Here is a 27198-nt window from a genome sequence, read left to right as displayed (position 1 = left end):
GGTCTGCATCCTCAGTAAAATATGGCATCAACTATTATTATCAGTGCTTTCTGTTGTCAGCAGTGAACTATTATGAACATTCAAAATGCCTCTGATATGTGATCTCCATTAGCTTAGAAGGAATCAGCTCTGATGATCTAGAACATAAGGAAGCAGAACTGAAGCTTATACATTTGGGGGAAATAAGTATTGAACGCGTCAACATTTTTTTCAGTAAAAATATTTCCAATGAGGCTATTCACATGAAATTCACATGAAAGACTTTGGTATTAACTCAAGAAATGCACACATATAAAGAAATCCAAACATTAAAGTCCATAAATAAAGTTATGTGTAATAAAGTGTAATGACACAGGAAAAAAAGTATTGAACACGCAAACTGAAATTGATTTAATACTTAGTGGAGAAGTATTTGTTTGTAATGACAGTTTCAAGACGCTTCCTGTATGAAGACTATAATCGGCGCAGTATTCAGGTGGGATTTTGAAGTCTGCCAGTACCGTGTGAAGAAAAACAGCCCCACACCATGATGCTTCCACCTCCAAACTTCACTGTTTCTTCTTCTTCACTGATCTGCAGTGCCATTTCTTCTCCAAACATGGTGTGTAGTATCACAGCAAAAAAGTTAAATTTTGCTCTCGTCTGACCATACTACACTCTCCCAGTATTTCACAGGCTTGCCCAAATTAGTTGTAGCAAACGTTAAATGGGCTTTGACATGTCTTTTCATTAGTAATTGAGTCTTGGTGGGGTGAGCGTGAGCAGTGAAGTGCATTGCCTATTGTTTTCTCTGTGATGATGGTACCTGCTGCCTCCAAGTGTTTCTGGAGCTCTTTCCGAGTGGTCCTTGGCTCTTGGATTACTCTTCTGATAATTCTTCTGACTCCCTGGTCAGAAATCTTGCTAGGTGCTCCTGTGCGTGGCCGGTTGATGACATTGTGATGTTGCTTCCACTTGCAGATAACGGCCCCAGTGGTGCTTACTGGAGGATTCAGAAGTTTTGAAAGACGTCTGTATCCGATTCCATCAATATGTTTTGCAACAATAAGGGCGAAAGTGTCTTGGGAGAGCTCTTTGCTTTTACCCATCATGAGATGTTTCTTGTGCGACACCTTGGAAATGAAAAGCCTTTTTATAGACCATCAATTTACTAACCCAGCTGATATTAATTTGCACAGATAGGAGGTATAATTACTTATGGATTTCAGCTGGTTCCTTGTCTTATCTTGCCTTGGAGAACTGCTTTATCTTAGCGTGTTCAATACTTTTTTTCCTGTGTCATTCCATTTTATTATACATAAATTTATTTATGGACTTTAATGTTGTGAATTCTTTATATTTCCGGATTTATTGAGTTGATACTGATGTCTGGTGAAAATTTCATGTCAGTAGCCTCATTGGAAATATATTTACTGAAAAAAATGTTGATGTGTTCAATACTTATGTCCCCCACTGTATATTGTATTGTTTAAAATAAGAAATATTTTTCTTTAAAACAGTCATAAAAACAGAAACTCATATAGAGAGTATGATTTATTAATTCCCAAGGAAAGGAAAGTACTGCCAAGATTAGCTAAAGTAATTTGTATCTCTGAAATTGCTTACTATAGACTGTTAGTCCAGATAACTGTCACTACACTGATAGTTGACCACATCGGTTCTGTGTTCAAGTATGCAAAGGCCCATGTTAGCATGTTTTATCACCTTTTACAACAGACCAAAGTTTGTATTTAGTCAGAGGGAATCTGAGCAAAGTTCGGCACATTGTACAGATATTTTCCTTATTATGCATGAGCCATGAGTTCAGTTTGTGACTAACGTGAAACTATGAGTCCTTACAATGAAGAAATAGCCAGAAATTACCAGCTGAGCTCATTAAGATACAGTATATTAGCTGTTACTGTAGTGTCTTATTTTCCTCCGGTGCTAAGAAACTATCATTTAGTAGGCTTTAAATCAGTGCAGTAGTGTAATTTAGGGTGTAATATTCAAAGAGAACACACTTTGCTTTCCATATATTATTGTAGTACATAGTTCCAAAATTTAAAAACAAAAACAAATAAACAAAAAAAAATCGACTAGATCCATCCACATATTTCCACTACATATTTTTGTCCACAAAGGCAGCCTGAATGTAAGAATGCATATAATATCTGTTAGGCCTCTGTGCTGTGAATCATACTGCTAACATATTATATGAAATCACTAGCATACTTTTTTCTCTTCACATTGTCCTGACAATGACCTATGGTAATAGATTTACCAAAAGACATTTATTGAAAATATAATTTTGGTATGTGGGGTATATGATTGTGATGCCATACATACAGTATATATTTGAATGTCCTTATATATATATATATATATATATATATATATATATATATATATATATATATATACTACATTGTTATTGTTTGAGGTTAAGTATACTTGGCTATAGTTTTACATGTATATCATTCTTTACATATAGATACACTTTTTTTCTTGGACTCAAATTTATGCATATCTATAGTTTTAAGACTATAAATTGTAACTATAAATTTGATCATACTAGGCATTTTATCTAAAACAAAACAAAAAGAATATTAATCCTTCATTCTCAAAACCGGGGATGATAGAAGACTTTGGCACTCTATAGATACCAGTCTGCTGTCTGATTGGCGGAGTGGGTGAAGGGTAGGTAAGGCTTATAAACACGCAGAGATTGTCTGGGAGTCAGACACAGTTAGGTGAGAGTGTGTTAGGAAAGGAAAAAAGAAGAGCAACGACTTGAGCTTTTTAGTGTCCATCATGGGAGACACTAAGCTCTGTCTGTTTCTTCTTCTCAGTGCTTATGCCTTGGCTGGTAAGATTCACATTTATATTTTTTATCGAATTAAATTTAGCCTAACATTATATTTTCCTTTAAATGTTGTGGCTGGATGTTAAGTTAAGATGTGTTAAGAAGATATGAATTTCAATTTTTAAACATTGGTCAAGGAAAATGTTATCTTCCATCAAAATATAATTCATTTAAAATTATATTTATTATTGGACAATCTCTGGCAAATATATAGATATATTATAGATATATTATACCTACAATAATTTATAAATATTTATAAATTTGTGGTCCCTGAGTGGTTTGTGTGGTAATTAATGCAGTTTGTTGAAGTGATATTGTGATTTTTTCCCCTTTCTTTCATTTTTTCTTTCTTTCTTTCTTTCTTTCTTTCTTTCTTTCTTTCTTTCTTTCTGTATTTTTATAAAATCAGGGATGGAACAGTAAAGAAAATTAACAGTAACCACAAATACCAACATCGGTTTTCAGTACACTACTTGGGGAAAAAATGGGCCAAGCACAAAATACTTTTTCTTTAAGCTTTTAATGATCTTAACAACAAATATTTGGTCAGGAAATTATCAAGAATTAAAGAAATGCACTCCTGAGACCCTCCGTTCCATCATTTGATTGTTCACTTTTGCTGCAGTGAACAGTTTGGGGAAAAGCTAGAAGCAGGGAAATTCACTTATATAGTTTTCTTGTACACAAAGGTAAAATCATAATAATGATTAAAATGTTTGATGTGTAAAATTCAAACCTACACATGTCTGTACATAATTTTTTCATATTTTAAAATTAATTGTAAGAAGATTATACAAATGAATTTCCCTGTTTCTAGCTTTTCACAAAACAGTTCAATGCATCAAAAGTAAATGAGCAAATGGTGTCTCAAGAGTGCATTTGTTTACTTCTTGCTAATTTCCAGACCAATGCCTTGTTGTTAATTATATTTTTTACCGTTTTGGGCTTGGCCCTTTTTTTTTTTGCCCAGGAGTGTACATGACAATTCACACTGTATTGGCTTTAAGTCATGTGTAAAATAAATTCTAAAGTATTGCTGTCAGCCTTTATCTGTTAATCAAAACAACACTAAAGTATAATTTTCTTATATATGCTTCTTTACAATTAGAGAAGTCGTCTAGCACAGTGGTTCCCAAACCTTTCCAGGGCAAGGCCCCCCAAATGGCATTAACATTTGACCGAGGCCCCCCTTTTGCAAGATGTCTTTAAAACACATTTAAAAAAATATAGACTTCTGAATATATCCCCGTTATTTATTAATAATTACATCTTACATCTTTACATTAGGAATTGATTGTTTGTGTGTGTGTGTGTGTGTGTGTGTGTGTGTGTGTGTGTGTGGTTGTCTACGAGTAAGAATTTATTTTTCACACCAAATTGTTGAGGCCCCCAGGGCGCCCCCTTTGAAAACCACTGGTCTAGCATATTTTCAGGTGGATGCACCAGGAAAAAGATTACATATATACCTATATACAATAATTTCAAAAGTAACTATTTGTGATTTAACCCCCCCCCCCCCCCCCCCCCCCCCGCCGCCACACACACACACACACACACACACACACACACACACACACACACACACACTAAAAATAAATATATAAATTACTCTTACCTTGGTGTTTAGTGTACAGCTGTGTTATGTTTTTACTTGATCAAATCAGTGAACAATTATAAATGTCATCTAATCGGAAGACAGCAACTTCAATTTAATTCACTATATTAACCCTTTCATGCATAGTGGTCAGTACAGTGGACAACTATTCAAAAGCCATTTTCTGGCTATTGCAAGGATTTCAATATAATAACTGCATAACAGCCACTAGAGTGGACACTAATTCTTCGTTTGAACGCATGCAGTCCACTGGAGTGGACACTTCAATAACTTTTTGAAAACTTTAAGTAAATGTAAAATGAAGGTAAAATTCTTTTTTTTTTATGCCTAAAGAAGAGTAAAAACACATTGAAAAAACCTTGATCAGGGTTTCATAATTCATGCATGAAAGGGTTAACTATTTTTGAATGAGTTATTCAACTTCACTTAAATATATTTTTTTCATATCCAGAGTCAAGCACTCAGGTGATTGGTGAAGTGGCAGGAGAAGAATTACTATGCCCATGTAAGTTATCCACTAAAATCATGCTAATGTTTTAGTTAGTATTTTAGTTTGGATTGATTTATTCATGTCAAGCTGAAAAGATATCAACACTCAACCTTTGTACTCTGTTGTTTATGAGTAGAGTGTATTGATGAATGTGTTGACTCACAGAGGTGCCACTCTGTCAGGAAACAGTCCAAAGTTCTCGGGTCAAAATGCTGATTTGGAACTGTTTATGAAGTGGTTCAAAAGAACCCGTGAACACATCAGAAGAAATTAATAAAATGGCTGACTTTAGTGGCTGAAACTTTATTTATGAACCTTGATCTGTGTACATAAAAATTACATTATGCTGTTGTATCTTCTTGATCAGCAAATACTACTACTACTACTACTACTACTACTACTAATAATAATAATAATAATAATAATAATAATAATAATGTCAGAATGTACAAATGGTTTACTTGATATTTACTTTATTTGCCATTATTTTTGCTGTCCAGTGGCAACACGATTTAGGAACCTCAGAAAATATAATTATCAGTACACAGCTGAGAGCACTAATGGAGTGCCTGGAACAGCTGACACCAAGAATGGGCCCAGAATATCCTGTAAGGTATGAACATGATATTATATATGGTATGGAAACTATCATTATTCAAATGTTTCTAAAAGAAAATATGACAGAGAGACCAATAGAATATATAGTAGCTAAACTTTACATCTTAGAAATAAACATGTATTGTGGTGTGTTTGTGAGTATCACAACTGTTTGTTGTAGTTTAAGAGTAAATCAAGATAACTGCCTGAGGGGCTCACTTTATCACTGAAAAAGACCCTTACATCAGTGAGAAAATATGTTAATAATTTAAACCATATCATTCGGGGTGCCATTTCTAATTCTCCATTTTTCACCTGTTTCCTCATCCAGGTAGAACTCGAGGTTCCTCAGGCATGCAAATTTGTCCTGCGGACTTCTGAGTGTGCACTGAGTGAAGTGACTGACATCGATGCTCAGGGCCAGCCAATCTACATATCAGCTCCTGGAACTGAGTCTTTCAAGGCAGCCATGGAGAGGTGAATGCAATCAGTCTAAGGTTTAATACAACACTGACAAAGGATGACTATATCATGTGAAGGAGAATATATTCTTACTAATGTGGACTGATTACTAATTGGAGTGAATTTCTGGTGTATTTAGGAATTCCTTGAGTTTTGTGGTGGAGCAGGTGGTCAAAGTTTCCATCTACCCTGAAAAAGATGAACCTGAGAATATAGTGAACATAAAGAAAGGCATCATCTCTGCCCTCTTAGTGCCTGTCATTGAGGAGGAGCACAATAAAATAATGGTAAGATTGTTTAGGGCATTAGGTTTAGGACAATATATGGTGCTCTATATTTATTTATCCTGTACATAATATCCTGACTTATGCATACAGTTCAATCAAGTCTTATTTAATACCTAACATGTTAGTGTGTGGTCATTACTGTGCCATTATTTCTTGAATGTCTCACTATTCCTTTGTTTTAAAGAGCACCATACATGGTAGGTGCCCGACTGACCTCACTGTCAACGTGAGGAATGATATAGACACTGATGTCACTGTGGTCAGGGATTTGTCAACGTGCAGTCACTTTTATCCTCACAACCTCCCCACCAGTCCTCTGTCCCTTCTGCTCGACCTGGTAGGTTAAATCCTTGTTGTAGATTTTATATATGTGTGTGTGTGTGTGTGTGTGTGTGTGTGTGTGTGTGTGTGTGTGTGTGTGTGTGTGTGTGTGTAAAACCTGCTAAACAAATTTTTTTACAGAATGGACTTCTCACCAAGTTCATCAGTAGCACCCAAACCTGCAATTATCAGTTTGACAACAGGAAGAAGCATATGACAGAGGCCCAATGCTTAGAGAAACACCTCTTCATTCCATTCTCTCATGAGTGAGTAATAAGTACCAGTACATCCTCCTAGTTGCAATCTTATGTTCTTAAAATATATTTCAGTAGTTACAGGGAGCATATAGATTTTTTTAGTTTAGATTAATCCAGTGATATACCTATGAGAAGAACTCAAACATCAAATAGTCTCCTAATGTATTGTTAATACATTGAGGTGACTGCCATAAATAGGCCTTATTTTATTATGTTCATTTGTGTTCACAGAAAATGTATCATGTGTCACAGAAATGTAACAATGTTTAATACCTACATGACTTGGCCATAATTATGAAATTGAGGTTGTACTCTTTTCATATTATTGATTTGCTATTTTGTGTTCTCCAGTTAATTAATTTTGCCTATATTTGCCTATATCTTTGGTTAATTTGTACTTTTCTCTAAATAAACCATTCAGTCACCTGTTATGGTTCCACCTCAGTTTAAGTACTTAGAGTAATGCATACAGTGTTTCTGGAAAAAAAAAAAAAAAAGAATGTGGTTACTGTAAATGGATTAAATACTAGACTAAATTCTGCTTCACCCCCCTTTTAACTAAAATAGACTCAGTTGGGATTTTATGTCATGAACCTACACAAAACAGAACATGAGATTTAACTGGAAATCAATATAGTTCACAAAATGCAATTAAATTAAACACATTAATTGCACACAGGTGGATTAATTATCAGTTAAGTGTGTGACTTCTCATGGCAGCTGGTTGCAACAGAACTAACGTAGGGGTTTCATGATGAAGGGTATAAATACGTATTTTTTTATTTGTAGCAGTAGCCTGTATGCAGGATTTGTTCCACTATAATTCCACAGATACTCTTTCTTGTATTTCAGTACCTAGTGTATTTTATCTTGGTGTATTTATATTTTATTAGTGTATTTATGTTATATTTTTTCTGTTTCTTTCTATAACACATTAAACTTTATTCTGTCCCTGAATAAAAATGGCATCATATTTAATAAGATAATTCCAAGCTGATTCTCTCATTTTCTTTAGGGGCCATTATGGTATTTCTTCTGAGGTGAAACAGAGTCTGGTTCTGCAAGAAACAGTGAAGATTAACAACAGATATTTCAACATCGATGGTATGTAACCTCAAAGGAAAAAAGTCTCAGTATATCATTTAATTACATAGTTAACAGATGTGTGACAAAGGAAAAAGCTCAGCTCTTCTATCGTAGGAGCATTTTGCAGGCATGGTTTATGTCCAGTTGTCCAATTATAGCAAATGTATTCAAACTTTTCCCACAACTTGTGCATATTTTTGGTGTATCTTTGCTTTCCGTTGTTAAAATGCAGAGCTCCTATGCAAAATGCATAATAGTTGGCAGGTCTGAAATAAACATTTAAATATTTATTCACACCCCCTGCAGTTTGAATGTCTCTGCCTTAGAGGGAAGAATCAATGCAAAGCCGTACAAAGTTATTCTGACTGAACACCTCTATTTGATGATGAAACATTTCTATCTTGAAGGCGAGACATTGTCCCCATTCACAGATCACAATGACTAACTAAATGGTTTAATGGCAATTTTTGCTGTGACCTTCGCAGTCACCAGATCTCAACCAAATAGAAAGATTTTGGATTCAAGTGTTAGACAGTGCTTTCCACCACCATCAGGAAATTTTGAGGGAATATCTTTTGGTAGAATGGTGTTCCATCCCCCAGTACACTTCCATAGACTGGGTTAAATCTTAATAATTTGTCACCCATCTGTATATCTATGCTATTTAAAATGATTTAAAAATTAGAAGCCTTAAGAGATCTAGTTTGTCCATCTGGAGGAACCCCTTAATAGTTCTATATAGAACAGAGTTTACCTATCAGAGAATGTCCCAAGCAGAACCTCTTTAGGAAGCTAAGAACCCCTACTGAAAAAAAAAAAAATCCCTTTTCTAAGAGCGTTGTTATCAGGGTCCCTCTCTTTTCTTTTTGAACAGGCACATCTGAGAAAACATTTTTTCAAGAAGAACTGGAAGACACTTCATTTATCCAGACCAAAGACGACATTGTTAACTTGATGGAAACCCTCAACGACCTGCCTCGCTCAGGAAGGAACAAGGAGAGGGCACGTCTATTCCATAAACTTGTTTCACAGATCCGTGGAATGAAGAATGAGACCTTGTCTTTGGCCATTAAGGAGATGATTGAGATTTCCAAATGGCTAAGCTGGCAGGCTCTGCTCCAGTGTGGAACCAGTGAATGCACCAGTGCTATTCTGCAGGTCCTGAGTGGTATCGATGAACCAGCTTGGGAAGTAGATGCCATAATGTATGCCTTGAGTCTTCTGCCACAAGCCAGTCCACAGCGCCTTAGAGACATGCTTAGCATGGCCCAACACCGGCAGAGCAAGCCCATCATGTATGCCCTTGCTAACACAGTGAAAAAGTGAGTGTGTTTTTTCTTCTTCTTCCAGTGTGTTAATGTGTAGATTTAGTAGATAAATTACTATGCAAAATCATATTAATTTCTTACTGAATATGTTTAAATGTCTGTGTTGGTTTATTTTTTATAGATTCTCTAAACATCAGGCAAGTAATGTTCCTGAGATGAAAGAGGTAGCAGACTTCATGGAGTTTATGCTGGGTGACTGCTCAGGAGATGAGGACAAAACCTTTCTCACACTGAGGGTACACACAGTATTTTATCTTGCATTTCTTTGCAGAATTAACATTTAGATAATCATAGATAAGTTAGATAACTATAGAAAAAGAATTAGTGAGAATTAATAGGATTGTTTTGCAGGTCATTGGTGTTATGGGAAAATACATGGAGGGCTTTCCATCTCTAAAATCCGCTCTCTTTAGCTGTATGCGCCAGCAGGATGCTTCTTTGGCAATACAAAAATCAGCCATCCATGCTTTCAGACTGATGGATCTCGACTCTGAAGTTAGTGAAATCTATAACCAAACTTTTATTTCTGAAACACTGCTAATTTAAACGAAACAATACCATCAATACAATTGTTTCATGAACATTTTCTTTTCCATTGTTGTTTCATTTCCAAAATACTCCTATTCTATTATGATTTTTGTTTTTGTCTTTGTTTTATTCTTAATTTTTTTGTCATGGCTTCCAGGTGACTAGCATCCTGTTTCAGCAGTATAAAGTCACTGAAGCACCTGCCCAGAAACGTATTGCTGCTTATTTAATGTTAATGAGGAACCCTGATGCAGTGGAGAATGTGCTGCAGACACTGAAAGATGAGAAGGATCTGCAGGTCAAGAGCTTTGTTGTGTCTCACATCACCAACCTCTTGGACACAGAAGATCCAAATCTCCAGACGTATGTTTGTCAAGCCTTTATATCTCATTATATTATATAATCATACATTTGATGTTTTTAGACAGACATGAATTACAACCACAGTAAAATACGTTCAAATTTTCTTGATATTCCAGGTGTTGCTAAAATTATTGTTCTTGTCGTTTATTCTTCAGTTTATATCTTAAAAATGATTTATTTAGGCAAATGCTAAGTAGGAAAACATCCACTTTGATAAAGACACCAGTCCATATTCACAGCATTTTCTCTTCATGTGATACAGAGCAAAGGATTACATTAAAAAAGCCTTGGAGAGTGATGAGGACTTATCTCCTATGGATTTCACAAAGTTTTCTCATAATTACAAGATTAATGTGCCATGGACTGGCTCTGTAGAGAACAATGTCATCTTTGACTCTGCCAATTATATGCCCAGAGAGGTCACATTGGCAGCTACTCTTGATACTTTCAACTTGGAGTTACTGGAGGTATTGTTTTATCCAGTTTAATGTCACGTAATATTTTCTCTTTAATGTCATTAATTAAATAATATCCGTAACCCTATCTTTTTTGTTTGTTTGTTTGTTTGTTTGTTTGTTTGTTTGTTTTTTCAGATTGGTCTGGAGGGTCACGGTTTAGAGCCAACCATTGAGGCCCTTTTTGGCGAAAAGGGATTCTTTCCTGATACCATCTCCAAGGCTATGTACTGGGCAAATGACCAGGTTCCACTCCAAATCAGCCAGGTTCTGGAGAAATGGATTGCTCCCTTAAAAGGCAGCAGGATGAAGAGAGAGGTATACTAGGATCAAGGAACATTTTGTACAGTGGAATTTTTTACATTTTCACAAATGAAATAGATTTTATAGACTTGTGTCCTCACAGATCTCTCAGAACATTCTGGAGCAGATTAAGGACAAATTTGAGAATTTCAGACAAGGCCTCAAATCCCTTAAAGAGAACAAAGATGCCCCTAAAGCCATGGCCTACCTCCAGTTTATGGGAACAGAATTGGGATACATGAAGACAAGTGAACTCACTGGCATTCTTGAAAATATGATGGCATACACAAATATTTTCTTCAGCGACATTTTAACACAAGTATGTACAATTAGACTACTGAAAATATTATAGTGCACCAGCTGATACACTAAACAAGTATTTCTAAATAGCATGTAAAAAGTAATCTTACACCTCTCTCATGTCTGCAGTCTTTCCAGAAACTGTTATCTGCAACAGATAATGAGGTTTTTGCCCACTACATGTTCCTGGATGAAGCCTTCACCCTGCCCACAGGCTCTGGTTTCCCTCTGAAGTTCTCTTTGGCTGGAATTTTTGCTCCTGGTGCAGCTGGAGGCCTGAAGTTTAAACGTGGCATGGTAAACTTCTTGAATCTCAATACACAGCTGAACTTAAAATAAAGACTAAATTACTCTATAATTAGTGTTTTGTCAGTTAATGTGTTAGTAACATACTAATGTATACTATTGTATAGCCTTCCTGTGATTAATTCTACTGTGTATACAATGATGACAGTAAAGGATTTATGTGTAATAATGATGACCAAAAAAAAAACATGTCAAACATAGTTTGAGAAATTTGGGCAAGTTGGGGAATTTTGGCAAATTATGGGTGTTGCACACAAAATGGAGCAGTCTTTTGATTGTAATATTTTCTGTCATTACATACAGCAAGAGCTCACATTCAAGCCATCAGTGGGAGTGGAGTTTGTTACCCAGATGGGCATCTATTTCCCCAAATTTATGGATACTGGTATTAGAATGCACACAAACATATACCATGAGAGTGGCCTGGACTCCAAAGTCACAATGAGTGGCAACCAAGTGAAGCTTTCTATCCCTGTGACAAAGCAGAACACTCAACTGCTAAGCATCAGGTAGGATTAAAAAAAATGCGTAATATTTACAACAGTGACATTTCCTCTCCCAGCAACATGCATTCTTTAATGATTCATGGTGCAATAATATGGCGCATTCATGAAATCAGTGATGCAGATTTATTTCTCAAAAATGCTGTACCCTAATATCACTGATGGTTAAAACGGTTCAATCTAAAACCCAAAAGGTCTTTTCATAATAAAGAGAGAACACCTTTAGGAAGCTAAGAACCCTTAACTACACTTTACTTTACTAACTACTTAATGATGACTACAATGCAAAAATGTAGGGAATAGGGAAACACAGCCAGGCTTACTATACTGTATTAACTACAATTATATGCTGCAGAATTATTGGCACCCTTGGATAAGAAGGTAATGGAAATAGAAACAAGGTAATGGAAAAATATCTTAGTCAGATAAAAATTCACAATTCTCTCATCTTCCACATTTTGATGAATTACTGAGAGAATTTGTCATCTGTCACCTCATATTTATCCCCCAGTACAACAGGATTGCTTAAGAGTATACTTTAGTTTACTTAGATTTATTTCAGTGCGAGATTACGTTCATTGAACTTTTATACCCAACATTACCAAGGGAGTTATTTCTTGAGCTGAATGTATATCATATTTAGTGCAATCCACAAACATCTAGGTAGAAACTACGAAATGTTTTAGTGCTACCCCAACAACAATTTTGGCAAAGTTAAACTGGTTGGCTTTGAAAAATTAACAAGTGTTACATTTAGTGTAAAGGAAAGAGTAACTTTTTGGACCAAAAATTTTATTTTTGGCCCATTTCAAATAAAAAACAGCCTTGATTAGAGATAATGTGTCTAGCTCAGAGATTCAGGATTACTAGTAGGCTAGGAAAGTCCATCTTTGAAATCTTTGGAAGATTGTATGCTAGAACTAGAAATGTCTGTTCCTGCTCTATAGCTGGATGCTTCTGCCACTGCCAGTGTAAATAATGTGACTGGCCTTGTTCCATCTTTGATGTATAGTTATGACTAAGAAAAATTAACATAAAGTGCTCTTATTTGCATAAGGATATAGTTTACAGTTCATCAGATTAAATAAAGTATATAGTTTATGTTGTATTTCTGATGTTTATATTGTATCCTTTAAAAACAGCAATGAGCTCTTTTCAATCACTTCCACTATGGCCAAGAAAGTGTCTGCTAATGAGGAAGACAAAACTGACTCCACACAATGTAGCCCCATCTTCCCTGGAATGAAGTACTGCACCCTACTTCACTACTACAACACCAACTCTGCGCATTCCCCCTACTACCCCCTAACTGGAGAAAGTGGGTAAGTAGGCTGTCAACATCAGACACCTTGTACATTCAGTTTGTATTATCCCTTCACAGTGTCTCAGAGCTGAAATATATTTGGGGAGAGGATAACACAAAATACCTCTTAAAGTTCCTTATACACTGCCGCTCATTGTTGACTGCAATTATAATTATCATATAAATATTTTATAATATCAAAATACTATTGACATAATTACTGGGGTTACTATTTCTGCATTGTTTTTATCAAGACATTTATGTTTCCATTGTTCTTGTGAACATCAAGTAAAGGTGTTCAAGGTTCATTAATATTCATTAAACCTCCAGTGTTCCATACAATTCCATGACATGTGATTGATCCAGATTATTTCAATCAAAGATTTGTCTAAAATAAATAAATATTCCCTCTTTTTGTATTTTTAATAAGGTAAATCTGCCATAATGAGGAGCAGTCTTATAACATATGGTGCAAAGTGAACGCATACAGGCCTCATATCAATGATGTCATTTTCATGCTAAGTACTAAGTACAAGTTTGTTGCTGCTTTAAAAACATGGCTTTACTACACACTAAAACAATACTTTTTAGTGTATTTCTCTTCACTAATTGCTTGTGTGCTGGACAGTTATCCATGGCAGCTGAAAGAGAATTCAAAGTTCCACCGCATATCACTGGCAATTAAATACTGATTTAAATTGCTTTTATTTACTGGTTGCATTCTGACACTTAAAATGCATGAGTACATTCAAGCATTTGAGAATTAGAAACAGGAAAATTAGAAACTGGAAACTTTTTCAAAAGGATTAATCAATACAACAAAATATACTTGGGTGAATATTAATTTCATCAAGTATCACCTATGTGTTGAAAACACTGGCTTTCTAATAAGTTTCTCTGAATTAACCATTTCCTCTTAGATTTGCGATGGAGCTTCAGCCCACTGGGGATGTATCAGAATACACCGCAACTGTCTCTTATGAGGTCCTGAAGGAGGGCAAGGAAGGTCGCCATAAGGTTGATTCACTGGCTGTTTCTCTTAAGGCTGAGGGTAAGTCATCCAGGATCTTTTACTAGTGTGTGCAAGTGCTCATTGTTCATTGCACATCTGATTGAGATCATCCATCCATCCATCTTCTATACCGCTTATCCTTCCTTCCTGATTGAGATCATTACCTAAGTATTAAACTCTTCATGATCTGGGTTGGATGTGTTATAAGTTTGAAAATCTTGAAACATCAGGGGAGTGATTAATAATCCATATTCTTTGTATACTAAAATAATCCCTAAATACAATTCCTCATCTTTCTTTAGGCACCACACCTACAGTGGCTACTGCCACTTTGAAATATAACCGCAGCAAGAAAATCTTCACCAGCGAGCTTCAAATACCAGACTTTGATGTTGAGGCTGGTATTAAGCTGGCAGTCACGGATAACACTGGAAAAGGGAAAAAGATGCATGGTATTACAATCGATGTAAGCAACAGGAAGAATGTGCAACTGTCTTTGGTTGGACGTGCCAGGTACAGTGTAGGATACTATCATTTCAAATTGCACTAATACCACTCAATTACTAGACCACTAGCTACTAATAATTCCAGTAATAATTTTATTAATAGATACTTAATAGAATTGATACTATGAGTCAGAGTCACACTTTAAGGGATGTGAATTTGTCTGTGTCTACGAGCAGACTGCAGTCTATGGAAGATGGCATTCTAGAACTAGAGATGGCTGTCCCTGCCCTACAGCTGGATGCTTCTGCCACTGCCATTCTAAAGAAAGTGAATGGCCTTGTTTTACAACTTGAAACGGCTTTTAACATCCCAGAGGCTTCATCGCTGCAGAAAGCCAGTCTTAGATATGGTATAATTATCCCATATGGTTTTTCTATTTATAATACGAGAATTGCATGATGTATTTTTGATACGACGCACTGTGTTTCACAGATGAGAACAAGATTGAGCTGGAGATTAAGTCAGATGTGAATTCTGAGGTTGCAAAACTCATCCCAGACATTGAAAACTTCCGTAACCAGCTACAAAGGTTATTCGATGACATCCTTGATAAAAAGGTGGCCAAAACTGATATGAAACTTCGACATATTGTTTCAAAAGGCATAGAGGTAAGTGTTTTAAAACTTCATTTCATTTATTTTAAGACGTCATGATTTGATTAGACTTTAGAAATTAAGAATTCATTAATTTTAGAGCCAAGACATGTGTGCTTCTTTTTCCTGCATACTTTTGACAGTTGAAATGCTTGATCATTTTACTGAGAAATCTTGATCATGTGACTTCATGTGAAAAATATTTTACAGAAACAAGAAAAAGTAATATATTATTGATATATTACTGTTCTATAATTTTATAGATTTGGGCTTTTTAGATCCTTTTAGATCTGAACATTTATTTTTCTGTATCTTCAGGCAGGTAACATTTGGCTTGAGAAATTTGGAGGGGACATTCCATATGTGAGGAATCTAAGGAGCAAGAGATATATCCCAGAACTCACTCTGCCCTCTATTCCAGAGAAATTGTATTTCAATTCGTGAGTCATTCATCATTTTATTACATCATGAATGTCACAAAAATTTAGACAAATCCCAAACACTGGTATATTTTACATTACTTGATGAATGAATATAGATAACATTAACTCTTTTCAACTTTATTTTTAAAGTATTTGTGTTGTTGTTTTATTTTTTTAGTGATGCACTGTTCCGGTACCAGTTCAACAAGGGCAAAGTATTCTTCTCAGTGCCTCTTCCTCTTGGTGGGAAATCTTCTGCAGAGTTAGACATCCCCTCTGTGTTAACCCTCCCCCCTATTAATGTGCCACGCCTTGGGCTAGATGTGCCTGAAACTAAGTTCAGAATCCCTTCCTTCACAATCCCTGAGAGCTTGGACTTTTCATTGCCCTTGATTGGCATGGGAGAGGTTTCTGCTAAAATGAACAGCAACTTGTACGACTGGGAAGGCTCACTCCAAGGGGGAAATTACACTGATGATATTCCCAGCTACATTGCTAAATACAAAGTTATAGCCACCAGTCCTGTGACACCTCTTTCATATAAAGTTGAAGGTATTACTATTATTATTATTATTATTATTATTATTATTATTATTATTATTATTATTATTATTTAGAATTTCTGAAAGCATACTTAATAGTAGAATAGGTTAGTAGAATTTATGATAGAACAGTGTTTTTTATTTATCATTTAAAATGAACAGATATTATCTATCAGCAATTCCCAGGTTAATACTTAATATATTAATTTTCTATGTATTACTTAAAACATAATAAGAATATCAATTAAGATGCATCTTTTTTTTCTTCATCAAGGTACAGCTCTGGTTTCTGGCACTTTTGATGACACCTTTAAGTTCCTTGTGAATGGCTCATTGAACCACAGTTTCCTTGATGCTAGCTTTAGTGTCCTCGAAAGCATGACTGTGTCTGACAAATTAAGGGCAATTTACAAGCTTCAAGCAACAAGCCCATTTGGACTAGAAACCTCCCTGTATTATTCTACTCAGTCATCTAGTACAGACCATGAGATCACTTCAGATGGAAATATGGATGGAGTCTTCAAAATAGGACCCCTGTATGCCAACACCACATATACCCAATCCTACACAATTGATCTTCTCAAAGAAGAAGGAATAGGAGAGTCTGTATTGAGATTTGACTCCTCAGTCATCCAGAGTCAAACTGTTACCAAGGGAGAATATCGCAACAAAGAGTTATCCATTGTGTCCAAAACAAGTGCACAACAGGATGCTCTGAAGCATATAGCTGAAGTGAAGTACAAAGATGGCCAATTGTCTTTGAAGTCAGATGCTAGTGTTTCAGCACTGGACAAAGCACTTCGCTTTCAGACTGACATATATATGACAACGAATGAAGCCAGCGTCAAATTTGAGACCTACGCTGATGATGCAGCAAATAAAGCATACTCTGTGCTCATGGGTTCTCTGAATGACAAAGGACTTGAAGTGAACTTGGATGGTTCTCTAAATTTTGAAAACAGCCATGGAACACACAAAGGAACAATTACACTTGGAGTGAATGGCTTGGCCACAAGTTGTACAACAACCTTTCAGTGTAGCTCAATGACATTTGAGAATGTCTTAAATGCTGGTATTGATGGAACCGATGGTGCTTCCCTGGCTTTTATGACCAAAGCATTAGGTCAAGACAATACAGCCGAGTTCAATGTAAAGGGTAAGATCTCTAAGACCGAAGTTAACTTAAACAGCATTTTTAAAGGCAATGCTTTTGATGGTGATGCAAGAAACACAATGAATTTGGCTCTGAATGAGCAGGGCCTGACTGTCTCCAACACTATGACAGGCACTTTACAGAAAATGAAGACTGAAAGCACTCATACCCTGACTGTAACTCTATGGACCCTGGCATTCCGCTCCAAAACAGACAGTTTCATCTGTGATGGTGCATCATACAACCATGATATCAATGTTAACATTAGGCCTTTTGTTACATCTGTGCTCTCAAACAGTAAAGTTGAGATGTTTGCCATCACCTTCAGCAATGAAGGATCTCTGAAGTTGGAGCCTTTTAAGTTAGAAGCAACTGGAAGCATTACTGGCAAATATATGGAGGATACTATTAAGACCACTTGTGGAATCAATTTTTCTGACTTGAGTGGTTCAATAAAATGTGACTCAACTGGAGAAGTTCTGGAATCCCAGATCAGACAGAACACTGAATTGGAATTTGCTGGACTGTCCTCTGTTTTTAAAAGTGAGACCCATTTAAATTCCAGAGCTTTGCGTCTTGAGAATGTCATCCGTACAATGGCAGTGCCATTAAGCCTTACTGTTGATGGCATTCTGAATATTGATGGTTCAGTGAATTGGTATGGTAAGCACACTGGGCAACTCTATAGCAAGTTCCTCTTAAAAGCAGAACCTTTTGCAATTGCTAAGTCTCATGACTGGAGAGCATCTGCCACACATATTTTACCAAATGGGAATTCAGCAGAAACTCACATTGAAAACAAATTTGATGGCTTGTTGATACCCAATGAGCAGTCCATTTTGTGGAGATTCAAGTCTAAGTTAAATAACCATGCATACAATCAAGACATCAATATTTACAACAAAGAATCAGATATGGGAGTTCAGCTCTCTAGTAGTCTCCACACAGATCTCTTCTCTGGAGAATCAAGTGACAATTCTTTGGACACCCAGGAATTCAGCATCTCTGGTTTCCTCAAGTATGATAAAAACAGCAACTGTCACCTCATTCATTTGCCCTTCATTGAGAGCCTTCCTGCTGCCTTTGAGAACATGAAAACCACGATTGTGAATATTCTTGAGTCCCTTCAGCAGTACCTCAATGGTTTGGATATCAATGATTTGGTCAGGCAGTTCAGAGAGAACTTGGAAAAAGTTCCACAGAATGTCCGTTACTTCATGGAGGAACTTGATCTAGAGAACAAATTGAACATGGCCAAGGATAAGGTGATTTCTTTAGCACGAGACTGTGCTGTTACCTTACAAGATCTAGAAGCATCTATGGAGAAGCTTAAGATTGCTTCAGAAAAAAACTTAATTGATTTTGCTACCAAAATAAGAGACATAAAGGTTCAAATAAAAGATTTTATTGACAGTGGATCATGGACGAAAATTCTGGAAGAAATTGGAAATGAACTTAAAACCTTTGATGAAATATACAGCATTACTAGTACAATCCTTAAAGTGATTAATGCCTTTGAAGATGTAATTAGTCAGATTGATCTGCAAAAGTTGCAGGACAGCAGCATGACGTGGTTGAGAAAGCTTGATGCCACGTATGATATTAGAGCAAAACTTCAAACAAAATTGAGCGATCTGAAGCAAGCAATAGAGGCCTTTGACATTACAAAGTTTGTTCAGGATGTGATCAACTATATAAGCTCATTGGATCTGGAGCAGTATGTGAATCAGCTGTCTGATCACATCCCAGCTAAAGAAATTGAAAAAGTGATTGATTCCATAAAGGATGTCATTGTCAGCTGGATTGAGGAATATGAATTTGTGGGAAAAATTAATCATGTTTGCTCAAAAATAGGTGAGCTGTTTCAGAGATATGAACTTGAAAAGAAGATGGAAATCTTCATAGAACAGGCAACCATTCTTGTCCAGCACTACAAAATCCACAAGACTGTTGAGGCAATGGTAGAGACTTTAAAGTCTATTCCATTTGAATACTTTTCAGACAAGATCATTGAACTACTTCATGCTGTTGTGAGTGAACTGAAATTATTTGACATTAAGCAAAACATTAATGATTTCAATAATTACATCCAAATGATTGTTAAGAATCTCAAGACGTTTGATTACAATGAATTTGTCAAGGAAGCTAATGAGAATATCAGCAAAGTAATAAATTATATCAACGAACAAATAATGCTCTATGAAATCCCACAGAAAATAGAGGCATCCGGGAACTTTATAAGAGAGATGCATGCCTCTACTCTCAAGTATTTAGAGCAATTGAAAAACACTAAGATAGCTGAGATTTATAGGATGATTAAGGGTATAATAGACAGAACAGCTTACAAGGATATTAAACTGAAGATCCAGGACACCCTTGAAGATATGAAACAGAGAATCCATGACATGAACATAAGAGATGAAATCCTTGTTTACTTGGAAAGAGCAAGTGAATCCTACAACAATATACTTGCCTACATCTCATCACAATTGCATAACTTGATTGAGATTATACGCAAGGTATATGGTGAGCAAGAATTTCTTACTCAGATTCAACAGGCTGTGGAAGAAGTTCTCAATATTCTCCAAACGGCACAAATTGAAATACAGGATTTTACCATTCCATTCACTACACTTCACATTCCTGCTATTGACATAAATCTGCCTAGGCTTCAAGATATTAACATACCATCTGTGATAACAATACCTGAATTCAAAGTTCTGGATGTTATGTATGTTTCATCTATCTCCATTAACTTTGAGGAAATTAAACAGAAGATAATTGAATTCATTGACCAAATCAGAGAGTTTGAAATTCCAGAGCTGGATCCCGAGGCCACATTTGGTGACTTGAGAGCACTTTATTGGTATTACCTGCCTGACTTTACTTTCTCCGAGATCAGACTTGTAGAGTTTAAGTTCCCAGAAATATATATACCAAAATTAAATCTGAATAATTTTGAGATCACCATGTTGCCTATTCCTGAAGTCAAGCTTCCTTTTATTACACTAGAACCATGTGTACCTGCTTTTGGAAAGCTGTCTGGAAAATTCCAATTAAATTCCCCACACTACAAAATAATGACAGAGGCAGCAATTCAGAATACAACAACCACAAGCTTAGAGCCACAGTTCAAAGCTACTCTGACTTCAAAGGTAAAGTCTACTCTAGAAGTTCTTAGTTATTCTTTGGATGCAACACTTCAAGTTGAAGCCCCTAACATGAAGAAAATGGAGATTAGTGAGACCATAAAAGCCAGCCACATGGCTTTTTCTATCAGTCATGAAGGTTCACTTATCTTCAGTGGCCCTTCAGCTGAGGCAACAGCAAAGACAGATGCTACAGCTACAACTCAAATTTATAAAGCTGCCTTAACAAACAATGTAGGAGTTATCCTAAAGGATGGAATATCTGTGAATATGATCACAAACTACAACCATGACCTAAACATCCCCTCGATGCAAGTCTCAAGTCAGGCCACAATTATGAAAAATGCTGCAGCTCAATTTGAATCTGGAACAATCTCTGTGACTTGCAGAAATGTGGGAAATGGGAAATGGTCAATCAAGGACTATGCTGATGAAGGCATCCACAAGAGTAATCTGGAATTTGCTGTCAATGCAGGTACTTCAAAGCTAACCTTTGATGGTGAGACAAACAGTAAAATCCTGAAAGCAAAACAATCAGTCAACGCTGAATCGGTCATCCTGAGTCATATTGTCATTGATGTCAGTGCTGAGACAGAGACTCCCTTCATGAAAACAAGTGTGATGAGACTGACAGGAAAAGCCCAAATGGAGGGACTCAGAATTGAACTTACAGCTTCACACAATGCAGAACTGACTGGAAGAGTAAGTGGAACTCTATCAAATGCTTGTGAATTTTTGGCCCAACCATTTGAGATCACGCTTGACTGCAAAAATAAAGGAAACTCTAAAATAGTCTTGCCCCTTAAACTAACTGGAAAGATTGATCTCCAGCAAGATTATAAGATGATTTTAAATTCTGAAAAACAACATGTTTGTTGGGTGGGTCTGACTCGATTTAACCAGTACAAATATAACCACAACTTCACTTTAGATAACCGTGAAAATGATGCAGGAATCTATGTATCAATGGATGGTGAGGCTAATCTTGACTTTTTGACTGTCCCACTAACTATTCCAGAGATAACATTGCCATACCTTGACACTAAAACACCCATGATCAAAGACTTTTCTTTGTGGGAGGATTTTGGCCTTAAAGACCTACTGACCACACCTCGTCAATCATTTGATATTGATTTTAAGCTCCAGTATCAAAAAAACATGGACAAACACACTTTTAACCTAGATCTTGAACCCATTTATGAATCTATCAATGAAAATGCTCAGATCTTAGGAGTACACTTTGAACTTGGACGTGACAAAATCTTTGATGTCTTAACAAATTCTTATAACCAGGCAAGGACCCAGTTTGAAAAATTCAATATTGAGACATCCAAACAGCCCCCACGGTATTTCACTGTCCCTGGATATACTGTACCTCTGTTAAATATTGAAGTATCAGCCTTTAGAGCTGAGCTTCCTGCAGTCAGCTATTTCATCCCCAAAGAGGTTAGCACACCTAGTTTCAAAGTACCTATGATGGGTTTTTCAGTGCCCTCCTATACTCTTGTACTTCCATCTCTAGAATTACCGGTCTTGTATGTGCCTGAGACTCTCAGGGAGCTGACGCTACCTACATTCACATTACCAGATATTCAGAACAACATCATGATACCTGCTCTAGGAAATGTGACCTATGACTTCACATTCAAGTCACCAGTGATAACTGTGAATTCTAATGGCGGCCTTTTCAACCAGTCTGATATTGTGTTCAAATTAGGAGCATCTTCCACCTCTGTGTTTGATTTCCTTAAGGGCAAACTTGATGGTACAACGAGTATCAGTAGGAAGAGGTGTCTGAAAGTAGCTACAACGCTGTCACTGGAGCACAAAAATGCGGCATATACTCATGACAGCAGTGTCAGTCTCACCAAGAGGAGTATAGAGACTTCCCAAACAAATGTTATCAAAATCAGTTTGCCTGTTTTTATGATGGAATTAAATCAGCAACTTCGTGGGAATACTATGACCAAGCCTAATCTTTCATCAAACATGAAAGTTGAATACACTTACACTATCCCAACATTAAAAAGTGAAGGAAAGGGAAACATGCAACATGATCTTGTGCTTGAGGCACTCTCATCCTATTTCTCTGTGGAGAGTTCATTCAGGGGAAAGACAGATGGAACAATAATGAAGAAGGGACATTTTTCAGAATCTTTAGACAATAATGCAATAATATACCTAAATACTAATGGTCTACGTTTCACTGTAAAAACGGCTTTAACCTCGGACGTTGACTACAAGAAGGCTAAAATATGGAATGTGGACATGACCGAGTACCTTGAACTTGAGGCTTCTCTTAGACGCATTTATGCGATAGTGAATTATACAAGTAATAATGAGGTGAAAATTGCCTCTTTTTCAACCAATGGAAAGCACTCTGCAAAGGGAACTATTGAGTTTCTTCCACTGAGAACCCTGACTGCTAGTCTAAATATTGATATCTCACAGCCATCTAATTTTGGCCTCGCAAATATAATGAAGAATGTGGATCTAGATGTCACCTCAGGCAAACAGAAGTTAATTTGGAGTAGCAAAGAACAACTAGCATCAATTAAACATTCAAGTGATATAATGCTATCCAATGATGAATCTGAGATACGCATGGAGATTGCAGAATCCGTTGAAGGTCATCTTGTATTTTTGAAATCTATCAAACTGCCTATCTATCAGAAAACTCTATGGGATGTGATGAAGTTTGATGAGACCACCAGCCCTGATCAATTACAATTCCTTAATGTTGCTACTCATTTGGTATATACCAAGAGTATAGATGGAACACTGTTTTCATTGCCTGCAAAATTATTTGAAAATGGAGTCATTTTTAATATTCCAAAAACCACACTAACTGTACCCAACTGGATGAAGCAGATTCCACAGATAATAAGAGAAATGGATGAGCGACTTGAAAATGTTGACATGCTTGATTCTGTTTCTATACCACCAGTCATCACTGTTCCAACTTTTGACATGCCTCTTACAACACTTCGAGTGCCATCCTTTACTTTAGATCTACAAAACCTGAAAATCCCAGATTCTATCAGCATGGATTCATTTGATATAACTTTACCAGGACTACCAAAGCTCAAAGTTCCCAGCTTTAAAGTTGACACAAAATACATGAGGGACAAAATGGCTTTCCTGCTTTTGAAGTTACCTCAATATGAAATCACAATCTCACCATTTACCCTGCCTAAATCTTTCACCATTGGTGAACACACGATCAGCTTGGATGACCCCATTAAAGCAATATGTAATTTTGAGCTGCCAGCTATAACAATCCCAGAACAGAAAATTGAGATCCCAGAGATATCACTTCATTTACCTCTCAGTGTATTTATTCCATCTTTTGGTGCCCTCTCCACTTCCGTGAAAGTTTCCTCTCCAATTTACAACAATACATGGACTGCAAAAGTAGAGAACAAGGAACCAGGCTTTGTTTACACACTGAAGTCCTCATGCATCTCCACCATGACCTTCCTAGCATATGATCTGGAAGGTAAGGATTGTTTGATATATGCAGTGAGCAAACCAATTTTCATATAAGTAATATGCTAACCATACTAAATACTATACTGCACATTCTTTATTAAGCTCTTGCCAGTGTCTTATTGGATAATGGAGCGATGAGTCTGGATGGAAAATGCACCTTCTCCCACAATGATGTAAAGGTGAACTGGAAGCATGATTTCCATCAAAATCTGAGGTAATAATGTATGTATGTGGAAAATGTAGCATGCTTATAATTTTAATTTATCAAGTCTTCTAGGACCTACCATAGTTCCTGTTGCTAATTCTTTTAAGCTTTCTCTCTCAAGATCTCCTAACAACTGGGAAAGATTTGAAATGAGACTTTTTTAATCTCCCAAGCTTGAATTTGTTATTGAACTGAATTTTGAACACAGTACATAAATATTGGATATAGGTTGTCATGTTTTTTCTGATATGATGTTCAAAATGTGACAAAAAGTGATTACTACTTGTGATGAATTTGTGCTTTGTTATTGGTGGCATGTGAGTGAGTCAAATACAGTTACATTTTATTTCTTATTTTTAATGCTTATTTTTTCCATGCAGAATAAAACGTGAAGAGCCTTCTGCCTCAAGGTAACTGTGCATAATTATTATCATTTCCATTGAACTTTATTGTTAATTCTGTGTCATGGTTTACTTCAGAAAAATGATCAGACTTAGTATCAGAACATAGGCAAAAATCCAAATCAACAAATGCTGGGTTTATTTCACAGGCCCCCAAGACACACCCTGGACATTGATGTAACAAGCCAAACCTTTGCTAATGTGAAATTCCGCTATGCCTCTCACAATAATGGTATCACGTCTTCAGTATCCTACCCAGCTGGATTTGTTGGATTTCAGTTAAATAGGAGGTCACCATCTCAGTACTATGCAAAACTCTTCACCAGATCCTTGGTAAGTAAGATGTTTCATTTGCATAATAATATGTTATTGTTTAGGATTGGTCTACAATTTTGATTTGATGTGATTGAAAACATTAAGCTAAAAGATCAAATCAGGGGAAGTTGTAAGTGTTAAGATTGTTGTCATAAAAAATAACTTCTTTCTTTGTTCATGCAGTCATCTCCTGACAAGGACACTGACCTGCTGAGTTTCAAGGTTACTCTTAAGAACTCTCAAAGGCTGACTCTTCAAACTTCCTGGCAACTTAATGGCTTCTTTGACATGGTGAATGGGATTAAAGACAGGCTCCCTGATATGACAGCAGCTCTTTATAATTTTATCAACAAATATCACAAAGCTCATTTTGGCATTGACCTTGATCTTGCCACTTTAAAGCTTACGAATGCCATAGCAAACAATATTGACAGAGCTTACAGTAACATCCCTAGGGCATTTGATGCAATTCAGAACTCAATTGAGCACCTGAGCAAGCAGAGTAAAGCAATGATGAAGAGAACAATGAAGAGCATGCCAGAGATCAACTTCCAGGATGTGATCTCCCAGGTTTCTAACAAAGTCAAAGAACTACTTCAGCACTATGAGTCCAATGTCAGGGTCCTATTGGATGCCGTAATGAAGTTTCTGAGTGAGACCAAGTTTCACTTGCCAGGATTGGAAGAGAAGCTTACTGGTCAAGAGTTGTACTATAAGATGAGACGTTCTATTTCAATGGCGGTCAGAAGAGCTGCAAGTAGATTTACCAGCCTCATGGAGACTATAGTTGACACCTTTGCAAGCTTTGTTGGTGAAATTAATTTCAGTCTTCCCACTACAAATGTAGTTGTTAATGGTAAAGATATTTTAAGGAATCTTAAGTCTGCTCTGAAGTCCACACAGGAACAGATTATTCAAGCAATGAAGAAGTGGGAAGGTCTGAAGCTAGAGAACCTGCTGAAGAACATAAGTGACTTTATAAAACTTTGCATCCAGAGGACAGGGGAGTTTATTACCTCTTTAAATGCAGAGAAGCTAGACGAGATTTCTAATCATCTCAAGGGAATTTACACTGAGGCCAGCAACACACAAGCAATGCAGGAACTTGGAAGGCAGATTCAAGTGGCAAAAACAAATGCAGCTGAGTACAAAGACAAAACAAAATTGAAGGTCCAGGAAGTCTACAATGAGCTATCCATAGATAACTTTAACTCAGAGATTAGAAAATCAATTTCAGTTTTAGAGAACCACCTTCAAGCTAACATTGAAAATATTATTGAATATTCAAAGAACGCTTCACAACATACACAGCCATACATAAAGGTAACCAGCAAAAAGGTAGATGTGGATATTCCCCTGCCTTTCTACTGGAATTCTTTCAGTGACTGGCCAAGTATGACTTAAATGTTCAGATGTTTTTTCTTTCCTTTTCTTTTTTTAAACTCGTGTTAAAAGTGTTTTGAAAAATATATTGGTTATGCTTATTGAAAATTATGTTTGAGTGTTTGTGTATAATTTGTTGATATGTTGTGTAACTATTAGGCGTAACATTATTAAAGTCTTCTTTGCATATGGATGATTTTTTTCCCTCTGTTGTTTGAATATAATTTCTTATTACAGTGAGTGTTTTGAACAACTATTTCCATGCATTTTGCAAATATTTGTATTAAAATTAACCTCACAGTTGAGTTAGAATCCAATTTATGGATGTTTAAGGAGCCAATGAGGTGATTCAAGTGCCATAGCACTGTTTAAACATAGTGCAGAAACCAAATGTGGGCTCAATAATCATTATCAAACAGTCTTCAAGAAGGTTAACTTGACCTAGAGTGCCAAGTAATAATTACAAAAAAGGAAACAAAACAGAACTGGTGTTTCAGTATCAGCATTTATCAACTTAAGTCCTGTAAAAAGATAAGAGTAGTTGCATTAGGAAAACAAATTAAATGTTACTAAGAAACACTGGACTATGTAAGTGTATGTAAGGTAGAGCCAGCAAATACACCATATATGAAAATGTTTGCATAGGACTGAACAGATTTATTTAGGAACAAC

The 27198-nt window shown here is 36.3% G+C and overlaps 1 protein-coding gene across 1 annotated transcript; it reads left to right on the top strand.

The window, feature by feature from the left end:
• Positions 1 to 2693: 2693 nt before the first annotated feature.
• Positions 2694 to 26719, top strand: apoba (apolipoprotein Ba). The gene is made up of 29 exons (XM_017476618.3): positions 2694 to 2848; positions 4915 to 4968; positions 5454 to 5566; positions 5882 to 6027; positions 6152 to 6299; positions 6484 to 6636; positions 6762 to 6886; positions 7893 to 7981; positions 8838 to 9285; positions 9413 to 9527; positions 9643 to 9786; positions 9977 to 10182; positions 10445 to 10649; positions 10776 to 10955; positions 11044 to 11259; positions 11370 to 11537; positions 11850 to 12055; positions 13192 to 13371; positions 14273 to 14403; positions 14667 to 14877; positions 15048 to 15220; positions 15304 to 15479; positions 15783 to 15904; positions 16065 to 16438; positions 16703 to 24229; positions 24325 to 24436; positions 24808 to 24837; positions 24978 to 25161; positions 25327 to 26719. Exons 1-29 carry the CDS (start codon positions 2794 to 2796, stop codon positions 26545 to 26547), a joined length of 13212 nt encoding a protein of 4403 aa, XP_017332107.1. The 5' UTR covers positions 2694 to 2793; the 3' UTR covers positions 26548 to 26719.
• The last annotated feature ends 479 nt before the right edge of the window (positions 26720 to 27198 follow it).

Source organism: Ictalurus punctatus, chromosome 9, assembly GCF_001660625.3.
Source record: "Ictalurus punctatus breed USDA103 chromosome 9, Coco_2.0, whole genome shotgun sequence".
NCBI classification, from domain to species: Eukaryota; Metazoa; Chordata; class Actinopteri; order Siluriformes; family Ictaluridae; genus Ictalurus; species Ictalurus punctatus.
Note: the sequence above shows the minus strand (reverse complement) of the source record. Positions and strands in the feature narration are given on the sequence as shown.

What these genes read in the sequence shown, in the direction of transcription:
- apoba (XM_017476618.3), top strand. Translation starts at nt 2,794, where the DNA reads ATGGGAGACACTAAGCTCTGTCTGTTTCTTCTTCTCAGTGCTTATGCC. An exon ending in CAGATATTTCAACATCGATG is followed by an intron (nt 7,982 to 8,837) that starts GTATGTAACCTC and finishes CTTTTTGAACAG; the next exon opens with GCACATCTGAGAAAACATTT. An exon ending in CCCCTAACTGGAGAAAGTGG is followed by an intron (nt 13,372 to 14,272) that starts GTAAGTAGGCTG and finishes ATTTCCTCTTAG; the next exon opens with ATTTGCGATGGAGCTTCAGC.